The sequence below is a fragment of the Urocampus carinirostris genome, chromosome 18, assembly GCF_059441175.1.
Source record: "Urocampus carinirostris isolate Australia breed hairy pipefish chromosome 18, RoL_Ucar_1.0, whole genome shotgun sequence".
Classification (NCBI taxonomy): Eukaryota; Metazoa; Chordata; class Actinopteri; order Syngnathiformes; family Syngnathidae; genus Urocampus; species Urocampus carinirostris.
This window is the reverse complement of record NC_142366.1, coordinates 3,643,156-3,657,407: the sequence shown is the minus strand read 5'-3', so window position 1 is coordinate 3,657,407 and position 14,252 is coordinate 3,643,156. Positions and strand designations below refer to the sequence as shown.

Sequence of the window (14,252 nt, the reverse complement as noted above, 5' to 3'; positions counted from 1 at the left end):
TCACCTTCATTGGGGGTAGGAGATGGCGTGGGCGCCGGTGAGGGTGTGGGCGCCGGCGACGGGGACTCAGCCAGCTGGTCCAGGTTGCTTCGTTTCTTCCCGTCCCGGGATTTGGCAATGACCATTTGCGCTTTGAGGGCGTCCTGCTCCAGGGACTTCATTCTGCCCGAACAGGGATCATATTGTTTATATGTCAATCGGATAGCTATGATCTACGTTGAAGAACGTGGCAGCACCTAAACATGCGCAAGAAGCTTTTTTTTGGGTGTCAAACATTCCAAGTGATAGCTGGCAAACAAATTGCTGTTATAATTACGTAAAATGCAAATACAGTAGACCCCTAGGATACCACATGAACCCGATCTGAAGTGTGGATCAGTAAGTGAAGTTGCTAGTTAGTGGGAGATTAAAATGCATGGTAATGCACATCCCCAGTACCCTGAGAAAAAAACCGAAGATAACAAAAAAAACGTATATAGTAAGGGTTAAAACAGTGTCTGAAACTCGTGACAAAAAGTTACCGGACCCCAGTGCAGACAACTCTGAAAAGTTGCCTGCCCAGCCATAAAGTTGCCTGCCTCATTTTTCACAACTTGAACCACAATAAGGCGAGTTATTGCAAAAAAAAAACACATTGTTGCAAAGTATTACTTTAAAGCAGTTTTAGGGGGTCGCTTATATAGGCGATGTAGGCTTATATGCAAGGATATACCGAACTTGAAGTCATTTTTTTCTGATCATTATGTTTTTTGGAAAAAAGATGAATATCTTTACTATTTCTGATTTAAACTGCACACTTCTTTTATTGAATACATTTCAGGAGTGATTTTGTTTTTCTTGATTTGGGTCGCAGCTTGTCATTAGGGTGGAATGGTGGGTCCTGAAGTCAAACCAGTTTAGAACAGTGATCTAAAGTGACAAGCTTATACCGGTCTTTAGGTTACAGGAAAACAATCCTTTTTATTGCATTTAAAGTCTGTTAAAATATGCCAATTACAATAGACACACATGAGCCAAAGGGACAACAATAAGCCAGTTTCCGTGGTTAACTTAGCGGTAAAAACTCTGTCGATGCGGGTAGGATTTTTGGTTAGGTTTGGTTATCCCTTAACCTTTAGGGTTGTAGGGGTACCATTTTCTGCAGTGTGTCTTGGGAAACAGCCTGGTAGCGCCCATCTCGCTCCAGGCCAACAAATGTTTCCTGCTAGAAAAAAACAAACATTCCTACCTTTATACACTTTAAAATTAACCTGCACCAACTCTATGGGTAAAACAAAAATAATAATCAACGAAACACATACATTTTTGGCTACTAAAGTAAATAATACTTGTGTGTAGTCTATTGATATAGGATTTAATACCATTTTAAATAAATATAAGTGAAATTTTATTTATTTTTGGTGTGACGTGACTTGAGGTGGTACAGTTAAGTCGCAGGTGGAGGCGGTGGCGGACGGCGACAAACGAAAAATAATACAGATTTCAAAGCTTCCACTTGCAAGGATTGTCATGCCCTTAAAGAATTTACTTGCTTTAATTGCCTCCTCATCTTTAATTATATTGATCGCTTATTAGTTATAGCCATGCCATTTCAGCGCCTTTTTGTTTTTCCTCATAATCACAATCTTTGTTTCCATAGTTATCATGTTTTTCCTTCCCCTTTTTAGCACCAGTGCAAGTCTTACAACCAAAAATGAATAAAGTATAAAGAAAAAAAACGTAATTTTCCACACTCTAAAGCGAAAATGACGTAAGGCGGGGTTGCTGTATCCTGGGTATCTACTGTATATTTAATGAGTTGAAACAATTGATAGAAGCTTCGACAGGTCTCCGATATGCCTAAATTGTCATTATGTAAAAAAAACAACAACCAAAATATCTCAATTTTTTTGTCGTTTTGATCTTTTTGCACATTTAAGGAATTTTTACAATGTGAACATTGCACACATGGAAAAAAAATGGACATACTTTTGTCCCAAATGAGAGCAATTCTAATCCATTCACACACCTTCAGTCGGAATACTGACCTGAATGCTTCAGAGTAATTGATTTGAACCTATTCAATGCCAGCCAGATAATAATAAATACATTAAATAATAACTAAAAAGACATGTATATACAATATTTATCAGATTATATCGCACACTCGGGTGTAACGCGGTCCACAAAATTTTCATTTAATGGTTATAAAATGTTGCTTAGATTTTTCACAGCGCAAAGTAAGCATTGTATCTGACAAATGTTGAATATGTCTGGCCATGAGCACATTTTTTTTATTGACAATGTGAACTATGAACACAATACAAACATAAAGTTTACAATCTACTCATGTATTGTCCTGTAAATTCTGATCCATCCTCAGGTACACCAAAGACTTGTTTCCCTCGTCCTGCTTTATTGCGTTTATTCGTATCTTTCAAGGTGACTTCCGATTTTCGCCACTCACTAACATTTGTCTCTGGTAACGTGAAAAAAAATAGTGTGATCATGAGATAAAATCTACTGCCTTTGCGTATGTTATCTATATCACTAATGGTTTAGTGGTTAGGATTTGGCGCGCTCACCACCGCAACCTGGTTTAAATTCCCGTTGCATTCAATGTTTTGCCATTGTGGTCAGCGAAACTTTTCGACTGATCTATTATTGCACAAACACGGTAAAATAAAAACCTTGTGTATAAAGCGCACCCAAACTCTAGGTAAAAAATGTGCTTTACTCATAAATAAATATGGTTGGCATAGTTGTCACTAACACTGAATGGAGCACAAAAACAAACAAACAAAAAATAATTTAAGCAGATTTTTGAGGTTGAAGCCTTGTTAAAATGTACCAAAAGTCTGGCATATTTTTGTGTGAGATGGGTAACTCTCAGTTTCAAAAAAGTTAAAATTGAGCCACATCATCAGCACAAAAGGAGGCGGTCCAAAAAAACAACATCCCGCCCCTTTGGCACACAAACTTGCTGCAGGCAAGTGTGCATTAGTACAAGAAGCCGTGCATGGAGCCAAACAATAGAACCTTTCAATAATCCAGCCTAGCGCACCCCCACAATGGCATGCATGTGCCCCCAGCCTCCCCAAACCTGAGCTGGGAAGTGGCAGGGGATGAAGAATTCTGAGACGCCCTCACTCGAGCCTGGTAGAGCCTTTTAGCCAGGTCCTGCTCATACTGCCTAACATCGTCCTCCAAGCCGAAAGGCCTGCACTCCCCCCAAAGTATGACCAAGACCACCGGGTGAAAGGAAGATAGGAAAAGCAGTGTTTCCCGTACCATTGAAAGATCCCGGTGGGCCGCTATTGTCTAATTGGTCACGCCACAGTGTCTCATTAACTTGTATTACTAAAAAAATAAAACAATGTTTTTAAATATATATACATATATATATATAGATAGATAGATAGATATATATACATATATAAAAACTTTAACTTAATCAAAATACCTTCAAAATATCTTACCATATTTTCGCGACCATACGGCGCACATAAGTCTTTTCTTTTAATTGTGCAGCGCGCTCTATCTTGCAGCGCATGCTGTGTCTGATGTAAAGAGGTGGGTGTAGCTAAGGACACAACGAGGCTGCTGTTCACTATGCAGAGCTTAATGCTCTTTCCCGATTTTTTGGGGTGAAATGTTTTTGTGAGAGCGTTCATATTTTCAACTAAATGAGACTTTTATGCAATCTCTAGTGACTTATATGGGTCTCCATACCAAACGCCAGCATATCCCACTTGTGTGGAAGACACGTCACGTCAGACGCAATGCATTGTTTGAAGAAGTACTCATGAATGTTAACGCTGGAGCGTATCTAGCGATTTGAAAGTTGTTGTGCTACCAGAGCCTGAAATGAGTTGTCCCCGCAAATATTGATTGAAACCAAAACCTAAATTTCCCTTCATTAAATGCCTTCCGTGTTTTAGTCTGAAATGGTGTAGCATAATATAGTACACAATACAATTTTATTAATTCATATCGTGCATAATTTTACATTATCATAGGTAGTAAAACGGTAAAGCACGAAAAAAGATCTGAAGAGCTGTTTGGGCACTGAGCTGGAAGAGCTGGCTTTCTAAAAGAAAACAGAATTCCCATCACTAATAGGTTGCACTTTACAATAACATACCCGACAACTTTATACATTTTCTCCATATTTTGTACATTTTTATATCATTTTAGATTGTGTACGCTGAATAACAATTTTTGTATCTAAAAAAAAAACACAAAAGTTTTTTTTTAATCCTTTATACTATTCTGTGAATAAACAAAAGCCACTTTGTGTTTGTCAAGTTAATATCACCTAATAAGGGAATTGTAATCATGAATTTGGGAAGTAATTGGCTGAGGTTAACAGTATACAATAACCTCCTGTAAACTGTTGAAGAAAAACTGTCATCCTGTCATAGCAGCAATCAAAAGCAGCTGTACTGATATTTAATACTGTCATTTACCGTATCACCGATATGAGTATTCAATCGATGGTTACACCCCCGGGCATGACACCGGACCACCCATCGACTGTCCACCCACCGGGGTCTTACATAAATTCAATGGGAAACACTGAAAAAGTACACATAGAGATGTCATGGAGGAACGTTTACCGTGCCGCCCTCCACATGGCTCTCTTCTCGGCCTCCAGGGCTCGCTTCTCGGCTGGAGAGAGGTCCTTGTCATGGGCAACGGCCAATTCTGGGCTCTGCATTCGGAGCCGCTCCTGATGCCGGCGCTCCGCTTTGGCTGTGCGGACTGGGGCCACAGAGTCGCTGTCGTATGCAGGAATCAAACTAGGGGAGGAAGAAGGGAGGACACGTAAGGACAAGGTGGTAAAATGGAACGCTTTGATTTGGTGTGTTTTTTTACCCAGTCATGGAATTCGGTCGCTGCTCCAGTCGGAAACTGTCCTCCACTGAATTCCTCACTGTGTCTCCTTTGCTGTCCACTGACAGAGGCCTGAAAGATTAGGGATTACATATCACAAGACTACATTTAAAACAGGTAATTAACATTTGGAAAGTGTGAATTATCACCTGAGCATTAACTCGTGTGGAGAAATTATTTCTATCTATCTATCTACCTTGGTCATATCCCTCAAGAGGGGTGATCGACAGCAAGACAAACACATACAGTAACAAAGAAAATAAAAAGGGGAAAAAAATATTAAAAATACACACAAACATCTTTGGACCATGGCCAACCCAAATGCCCAAACACCCAAACAAGTTAGGCACCTCGGCACCTAAGTTGGTCATGTTTCCGTCCCTACAGATGAAACGGGACACAAGAAAGCAGCCATGTCACTCGGGTCAGGGTGACACAACACACTCTTTTGTTCAACAGCAGGGCCCGACAGCTTTCACTGGTTTACCCCTGCCGCATTATACAGGTGCCCTGCCCATCCCTTAGAACGCGTCCACACATCCCACTATCCTTTTACAACACCTCTCCACTCATTGCTATCACCAACAAGAGCTCTAGCTTCCACTAGATTTAGACCTCTTTCCTGCAGTGCACTCATAACACCATCCATCCACGTCAATCGCGGCCTTCCTCTTGGTTTCCTTCCATTTACTTCTGCTCTGTAGATCCTCTTCAACATTCGCTCCTCATCCATCCTCTCCATGTGTCCAAACCAACCGACTACTCTCTTATCCACACGCTTGCTCAGTTCCACTACTACTCCAGTTCTGTCTCTCACAATTTAATTTCTCAATCTATCCAATCTTGTCACTCCTAACATACTCCTCAAACACTTCATCTTAAAAACATTTAATTTCCTTTTCAAATCTGCGTTTAGGCTCCAAGTCTCTGCACTATACAACACAGTCGGCACAATCACACTCTCATACAGTCCCCTCTTAACATCCATACTCATACTCTTGTTGCTCATCACTCTCCTCAGAGCACTCAAAACCTTGCTTCCTATATTCACTCTGTGCAATACCTCACAGTCCATTACACCAACTGCAGCCGCATCACAACCCAAGTACCTAAAGCTTTCAACTTCTTCCAGCACCTGTCCATTATTTCTACCGCCATGCCCAGATCACGTAGACACTTCATAACTTTACTCTTCCCAACATTCACACATAACTTACACCTATCACATACTCTTCCAAACTCCATTACCAACCTTCTTAATGTTTCCTCAGAATCAGCCACAAGCTCTGTGTCATCTGCAGACAACAACTGACTTACCTGCAACACCATTCCACTCTTATCGATCATCTCTACACCTCTGCCAAATACTCTTGCATTCACCTCTCTCACCACGCCATCCATGTATACATTAAACAGCCATGGTGACATCACACACCCCTGTCTCACACCAGTCAACACAGGGAACCACTCACTTGTCTCACTCCCTACTCTTACACATGCTCTGCTGTTCACATAAAAACTCTTCAATGCTTCCAACAACTTTCCACCCACTCCATACATTACCAACACTTGCCACAATGCCTCTCAATCAACTCTGTCATACGCCTTTTCCAAGTCCATGAAAGCCAAATAGACATTGCTACGCAGATGACACTCAACTCTATCTCCCTATGGAGGAATCTGCCACACTAAACTGTGGAAATTTGGAGGCCTGCCTCACCGAGATAAGAGTGGATGTCACTCAATTTCCTGCGTCTTAACTCTGAAAAGACTGAAATGTTAGTTATTGGACCATCTAAGTCCCGTGACTTATTCTCTAAAACTGCTGTGAACATCGACAATTGCCACATCACACAGAGTGACTCACTTAAAAATGTAGGTGTCATATTTGACCCCGATCTGTCCTTTCAAACACATGTGAAGAAAATTACTAGAATCGCTTTCTTCCATCTTCGTAACATTGCTAAAATTCGTCCTATACTGTCTCAGTCGGATGCGGAAATCATAATTCACGCGTTTGTTACCTCCCGTCTCGATTACTGTAATGCACTACTTTCCGGTCTTCCGATGACCAGACTCAAGAGTCTTCAGCTGGTACAAAATGCTGCAGCAAGGCTTTTAACTAGGACAAAAAAGTACGATCACATCACCCCAATTTTGGCTAACCTGCATTGGCTCCCTGTTAGCCTAAGATGCGATTTTAAGGTTCTCCTATTACTATACAAAATCAAACATGGACTTTCCCCCTCATATCTTTCAGATCTGATTTCCCCCTATGTCCTGGCCCGAAGCCTTCGTTCTGAGAGCGCCGGTCTCCTGGTGATCAAGAGCCAAGAAGTGTTCCGCTGGTTCGAGAGCGTTCTCCGTCCGGGCACCGGTGTTGTGGAATGCTCTTCCCCCTGAGAACCGATCTGCTGCCTCAGTGGACATGTTTAAGTCTAAGCTTAAAACTCACTTCTACTCTATAGCATATGAATAACCTAAACTTCTTATATGTAATAACTTGTGAAGCCCTTTGAGACTATTTGTTATTAAGGGCTATACAAATAAAAATGACTTGACTTGACATCCTTACCTTTTGCAGAATATTTTTCACACACCTGTCGCACTGCAAACACCTGATCCAAACATCCTCTTCCTTTCCTGAAATCACTCTGCTCCTCCATCACCACCTCATTCGTTCTTTCTTTCACTCTCTTAATTAAGACTCTTCCATACAGCTTACACTTGTTTATTCACAGACAACAAACTGATACCTCTCAAATTGCTACATTCATACTCACCGTAAATTCCGGACTATAAGCCGCTACTTTTTTCCCAAACGTTCAACCCTGCAGCTTATTCAGTGATGCGGCCAATTTATGTAATTATTTTAACGGCCGCCAGCGACGCTCGAGTACAAAAGGTAAGATTTAGACCGGTGGAATATATGCGCCGAGTAAGACTGCAACTTCTTGGCTTGGCTAGCGGCGAGAAATCTTTCACTAAAACTGGCCGCTTGCCAAAGGCAACTTTTTCGCAAGTCTGCCAGTGGATCCTGACAGCGTGGGGCAGCATAAAAATATCCACCATCACCTACGGGTTCCGAAAAGCCGGTCTGGTGCGTGACGGAGAGGAGGGCACAGAATCAGGAGTGGATGGGAGCGTGGGACGACGTCTATATGACAAAGTTTCTTTCCGACACTGAGGAAGACGACTTTGATGGCTTCAGTTCTAAGGAGGAAGATGAGGACGGTTTACCGTGATTTTTACAAGTACGGTATGTTTTTTTAACAGACCCGTTTACTGTGTTGCGAGCGTGTTGCTAGCGTGTTGCTACCTGTCACAGGCACCGTTTGGGATGAAAGTTATATTATTATTATTAAAGCTTTGAAAACTCTCTCGGTGTACCGTCTTTCTTTGTAAATATGTGTAACCATGTATAATAAGTATTTGCAACTATATTTTTGTAATGTATTTATTTGAGAGACTTATTCTGATGTGTTTTGCACGGGCGAATCAAAAAGAAGGGGCGAAAACAACGGGGGCTGACGGGAAGTGGAATAGACGTGAGACGTGGACGCGGCGGACAATAGTGGATATATATTTTTCCCACCCTTACCTTTGGAAATATACACTTTTTTCCTTGGATTACTTTCAACGGGACCCGGACTCTGCAGGTCTGCATCAAACCTTAAGTACCGGTATCATTTTCCATTCATTTTGCCGGCTGTGAATTTTGGACTGTGTTCTTTAATGAAGGACATTCAGTTTCAATTGCGGGACTTAAAGTCGGGTTTGGGTTAATTTTGTGTTTGTGCTACATTTTTTAATATGGGCGCATGCGGCTTATATACAGGTGCGGTTTGTGTAAGTACAAAATCGGTTTTCCTCTTAAAATGTGGTGGGTGCGGCCTATAATCAGGTGCGCTATATAGTCCGGAATTTACGGTATCACCTTTACCCTTATATAATGGCACAACACATACACTACACTATTCAACAGGAACCACACCACTTAAAAAGCATACATTCAACAAGCGTACTAACCAGTCAATCATAGCTGTGCCACCTTTTTTCAAGCATTCAGCAGTACAACCATCCAACCCAGGTGCCTTCCCCCCTTTCATTTCTTTTACTGCCTCTTGCACCTCCCATGTTTCCACAGGCTTCACATTTAAATCACCCAACACGGGCATTATCTCCATAGCATCGATCGACTCGACTCTCACTTCTCTCCCATCCTCCACATTCAGCAACTCCTCAAAATACTCTGCTCATCTCGTCTTGACTGCAAATTGGTCATGCTTCCGTCCCTCCAGATGAAACGGGACACAAAATATAGGGTTTTTCGAAAATGGTTTGGAATATAAATAAATAATTATTATGATAAATGTATGTATTTACCTGTACTAACTCACAAGCAGATCATTTGTATATAAAAAGAAAAACAAATAGTAATATGCAGGAAATTGTTAACAAGATATGCTTCAGAGTGTATGGCAGAAGATTTCATTTGCCCCTTCTGAAATATTTACATCTCAAATGATATCTATTTTTTTTAAACACCCAACATGTATAAATAATATAATGAATACGCATATCGATTAAAAGTACGAAATATCTGGAGGGAAAAAGCCAAAATAAAAATAAATGGATACAATTCAAACTAAGAATGAGTAAAATAAACCATTATTAATAAGTGAAGAGAGAAAAGAAAAATAGTAGCTTGTTTTTCTCTTGCACTTGTCTCGCGGGCCGGATGGAAAACCCTCAGCGGGTCTGATATGGCCTGCAGGCCGCATGTTTGACACTAGGGTTCGACCGACATGGGTTTTTCAGGGCCGATACTAATTATTAGCACTAAGAGCCGGCTGATAACCGATATTTTGAGCCAATATTAATTTGCTGTTAAAGCTTGAAAATTGGCAAAATAAAATTTTAATATAGGAAAACGAAACAAAAAACAAACATTGCTATAAATTTAAATACAACTTCAAATAGATTTCTGATACATTTAAGTAAACCAATTAGAATTTTAACACAACTAACATAACGTTTTTTTCACTTAAACCAAGAAGTAACGGTGCAGGAAATTAAATTCCTAAACTGCAAAGGTACATGTCGGGAGAGAGGTGAACGGGAGAGGAGGAGCGAGTGAGAGCTGGCTGATAACTTGGCTTAAAAAGCAAAGCTCTCGTTGGCTTCCCTTACACAGTTTTAAATATATTTATCGACCGATTTCATTCATAAAAAAGCCGGTTTATGTCAAATAATTGGTGGACCTCTATTTGACACCCCTGTCCTCGAGGTATTGGTACCTGGTGTTGGTTGTTTTTTATTAGCCCCTTGCCAATCCTGTAAAATTGGACGAAAATCCCACATCCAAAACTTACCCAAAGTAAAACAAATGATGTTCTTGAACCGTTTGGAGAATATGGATGATTTTGAAAGGTAAGGCACTAAAACGTTGTCCGAAACCGAAATAGTCACTGTAAGTGCTACAAACATTAACAAAACTGGGTTGGAACACACAGAAATTGAAGGTTTTTATTCTTCGTCTGAATTTTTTTTTGCAACCTAATGCCAGCAAATGAGTGTAGCATGGGCATCATAGCTGGAAAAAAAGGTGAGACAATAGCCACAAGCCTTACCTAGAATCTTGTCAAATTTGATCACAATCTGAAAAACGAAACATTGGATTTTACACAATTTTTCGAAGGGTATGTTTCCAAAAGCGGCCATTAGGAGACGACTACTTTATAACACTAAAACTTTTGCTTCGTGTATTTCAGACATTGTGAAAAGAGTTGTAAATGTTTGACTTCTCTTTTCAAACATCAATCCATGATTGTGCACACTTGCGTGGAACAATGGTGCGCAAAATTACGAGCAGCGTTAAGCATGTTAATTTTCGGTTTTGATTTGACTGCACATCTAGAAAATTTATACATTTATGTTGGGAAATCCATTGGCTAACCAATGTGTCAATCATCATTTCATTTGGTTACTGCTGTCAACAGATATTCAAGGCTTAAAAAAGGCAATCTTGTTTTATCTCATAGGCTAATGCAGGCTGTGGACCGTGAAAATAAGCCTGCTATAGGCCGAGTGTGGTTTCAATCAAAAGGTCAGAGTCTAACTACCATATTACAAATAATTTTACGAGTCTGTTCCTTTTTGATGGGGAGTTTTAAGGCGAAACAAACGGATTACAACAAGGAACGTCCAACGAAGCAAAAATGCTTTAGGGTCTTTTTTATCCATCATCATTATAGTGTGTTTTGGAGTAAATATTTTACACAGTTGAATTCTCTTAATGTCCTTGAAGTAACAACTCCATTTTTGCGTACCGTATTTTCCGCACTATAAGGCGCACCGGGTTATAGGGCGCACCCTTAAAAAATAGTTTTTGGTCCTATTTTTGACATACATAAGACGCACCGGATTATAAGGCGCTACAATGGGAACGTGGACAAAACAGTCAGATAGTTCAGTCCAACTTATTACCCCCTTAACATTCCCAAAGCTTGCAAAGACGCAAATACGTGTCGAGAACACGTGCGGATGCGGTGTCCGTAAGATGTCTCTCAAATGCATTGTTCCATCATTCGGAAGGTTAAAGTCTTGGGATTCAAGAAATGCTAACCATTCCTTAGTATCTATTTTCTTTTTCGCTCGCAACTTTACTGTGCATATGACAATAAACACTTGGAATTGAGTTTAATTTAAAAATAGACACTCCATTCCATCCATTATCTGCACCGCTTATCACAGAAACATCAAGTTCAGTCTAAAACAAGATACAGGGACAATATAAAATCCGGAGTAGCTCACCGAAGTCGTTGTGTTCATAATAATGTGCAGGCAATGTCCTCTTATATCCGTGAGGGTAGTAGATCCAGGAGAATACAATATTTACAAATACAGAATAGAAAAAAATGCTTTCTCTATGCCGTCAGCCACATGCTATACGCATTCATCTTTTTCGGCCAATTGCAGGCTTTGTTTCGCCGTTTAAGCCAATGGCAGCCTGTAAATGATAAAAAGGATCCGCCCCTTGACCTCCGAATAACTTTAGCCAATAGTGATCGATTCAACTGATGATTGACACATCTTTTTCGGCCAATTGCAGGCTTTGTTTGCCGTTTAAGCCAATGCCAGCCTGTAAATGATAAAAAGGATCCGCCCCTTGACCTCCGAATAACTTTAGCCAATAGTGATTGATTCAAATGATGATTGACACATTGGTTAGCCAATGAAACGCCGGTAAATAAATCCCAGCATACACCGCGTACTACTTGGCGTTCGGGGGAAAATCTAGTCGGCGGCTGCAAGTTAGTTGGAAAACTTTGCAATTTTAAAATTTATCCATAAATAAGACGCACTGTATTATAAGGCGCATGGTCAGCTTTTGAAAAAAATAAAGGCTTTTAGGTGCGCCTTATAGTGCGGAAAATATAGTACATTGAACTCAATTGTTGACTGCAAGGGGACTTCATTAGTGAGGTACGAAGGATTTATAGTTTTCGGCTGTCTTGTTTCCGACTGATAGTGATGTTTCTGTAATGAGTGGATTCTAAAATGGTCATCATATCTTGATTCCCAAGGGTTTAAGCTTTCCAATGATATGTGGCATGACATTTTTTAGTGACTGGTGACATTGTATACAGACATATTTGTTTATCGACCGTCCGCTGGGTGAATTTGGGCATTTTTTTACCGTGAAGTGGTCGAGTATCTGGGCGGTGTGGCGTACGAATGTGACAGGGAGGCCACGGGCTCCACGTCGTACTCGACTCCATCTAGCAGCACCTTTCCCGTTGCCTTCATCTGGGCCACGTGCTTGGCCAAGTCCTCCTCGTCATCCTCATCTTCTTCGTCCAGAAGGTACTCCCGTGCTCGCTGCTCGAATTTACGCTCTAAAAATGGTAGACCAAGTATGTGAAACATTCGGCAAGCCCACGAACGGATTGAATCCAGTCCGTGAGATGACGTGAAGATTAGTGCAAAAAATGGTAACTGGCAGATCGAGGGTCTCAAACCTGCGGCCTGCGGGCCAATTGTGGCCCGCGGGGCGATAGTTTGAGGCCCCAGTTTTAATATGAAAGTCTAAAGGGAGAGCGAGTATTGTTAAGCGACTCCTTTTGGAAAAATATAATACATTAAAAACAAAAACTGATTTAAAAAAAAATCACTATAAAATAAATGTCCATGTTTTGAAATACTGAAAGGTAGAGAAATTTGCATTTATTTTTCATAACTTTAGCCTCACTTAGATGGAGCTGACAGTGTTGTCGGCAAAATTACTTTCTTACACTGAAAGGAGAAGCCCTCCAATTTAGTTGGACTTTTGTATAATGACAATAAAAAACATTTATTCAACTGCAATTCGATTTTATTTGTAAATCTATAGTTATTTTATTACAGTTGTATACTCCCAGTCCTTATTAACGTAATCTCGAGGCAAGTTTTTATGTCGCTATGTTTAAGTTCTCCCCAAAAACAAAACAAGCAAAAAATCTAAAATCACATCGAAATTGCAATACAGGTCTGAAAAATCACAATTAGGTTTTTTTTCCAAAATTGTGCAGCCCGAGTGGGAGGTCTTAGTCAATAAGTCAAAGAAAAGATATTACCACAACTTCATTGAGTTGCTTCAAGCAGACGTCACTCGAAATTATGTCCAAAGCCTTTGAGAAAGTACTTTTCATTACTTTTTAACACATTTTAATCCTTTTGGAACTTTTTCATACTTTAGCTTTTTGCATTTCTTTTCATTGTATAGTACTTTATAGTACTTTTTAAATTCTATTTATAACTGTTTTATTTTTTACATTTCAGTTTTTGGGAGTTTTAGGACTTTTACATACTTGCTTTACAACCTTTCAGTATTTTTTCATAATATATTGTACTATTTCTTATACATGTTTGTTCTTTTTCATATCTTTCAGTTCTTTTCAATTCTTTTGAATACGTTACAGTATGTTTCAATACTTTTCAGTAATTTTTTCACTTTAGTGCTTTTCATTATATTTTAATACTTTAGTTGGGCTTCAACAACTAAACAAATATTTATTTTTAAAAGTGATGGCAACTAATTAGATCTTCGATTCGTTGTATCACGTGATTTATTAGGCACTGTTTGGATCCCTTAAGTACTAAGGTCATAGGGGCACAATTTCCTGTGGTGTGTATTGCGCAAGTACAGCCTTGTGGTGCCCATCCCTCAACAGGCCGAAAATTTTTTCCACCTGGTCCCAAACCGAGCAAGTGCACAAAACTTTGTTGTGACGCAGAAAGTTATACAGTGGGACCTCGCTAGTTCGCGCTTCGACGTTCGCGGGCCTAAAAGCAAAAAAAAAAAAAAAAAAAAAAAAGAAAAAAAGCAACAAAAA

At 40.0% G+C, this 14,252-nt stretch overlaps 1 protein-coding gene across 10 annotated transcripts in view; it reads right to left on the bottom strand.

The window, feature by feature from the left end:
- scrib (scribble planar cell polarity protein) overlaps positions 1-14,252 on the bottom strand; it is a 138,794-nt gene that overhangs the window by 8,839 nt on the left and 115,703 nt on the right. For 9 of the 10 annotated variants that reach the window (XM_088322881.1, XM_088322877.1, XM_088322873.1 and 6 more), the window contains 4 exons: positions 12,578-12,776; positions 4,858-4,947; positions 4,599-4,781; positions 5-162 (listed from right to left, as the gene is read on the bottom strand). In XM_088322881.1, coding sequence (XP_088179007.1) covers positions 5-162; positions 4,599-4,781; positions 4,858-4,947; positions 12,578-12,776 — 630 coding nt within the window. Of the gene's footprint in view, positions 1-4; positions 163-3,082; positions 3,200-4,598; positions 4,782-4,857; positions 4,948-12,577; positions 12,777-14,252 lie in introns of all 10 variants that reach the window. The other variant, XM_088322880.1, reaches the window with a different exon arrangement.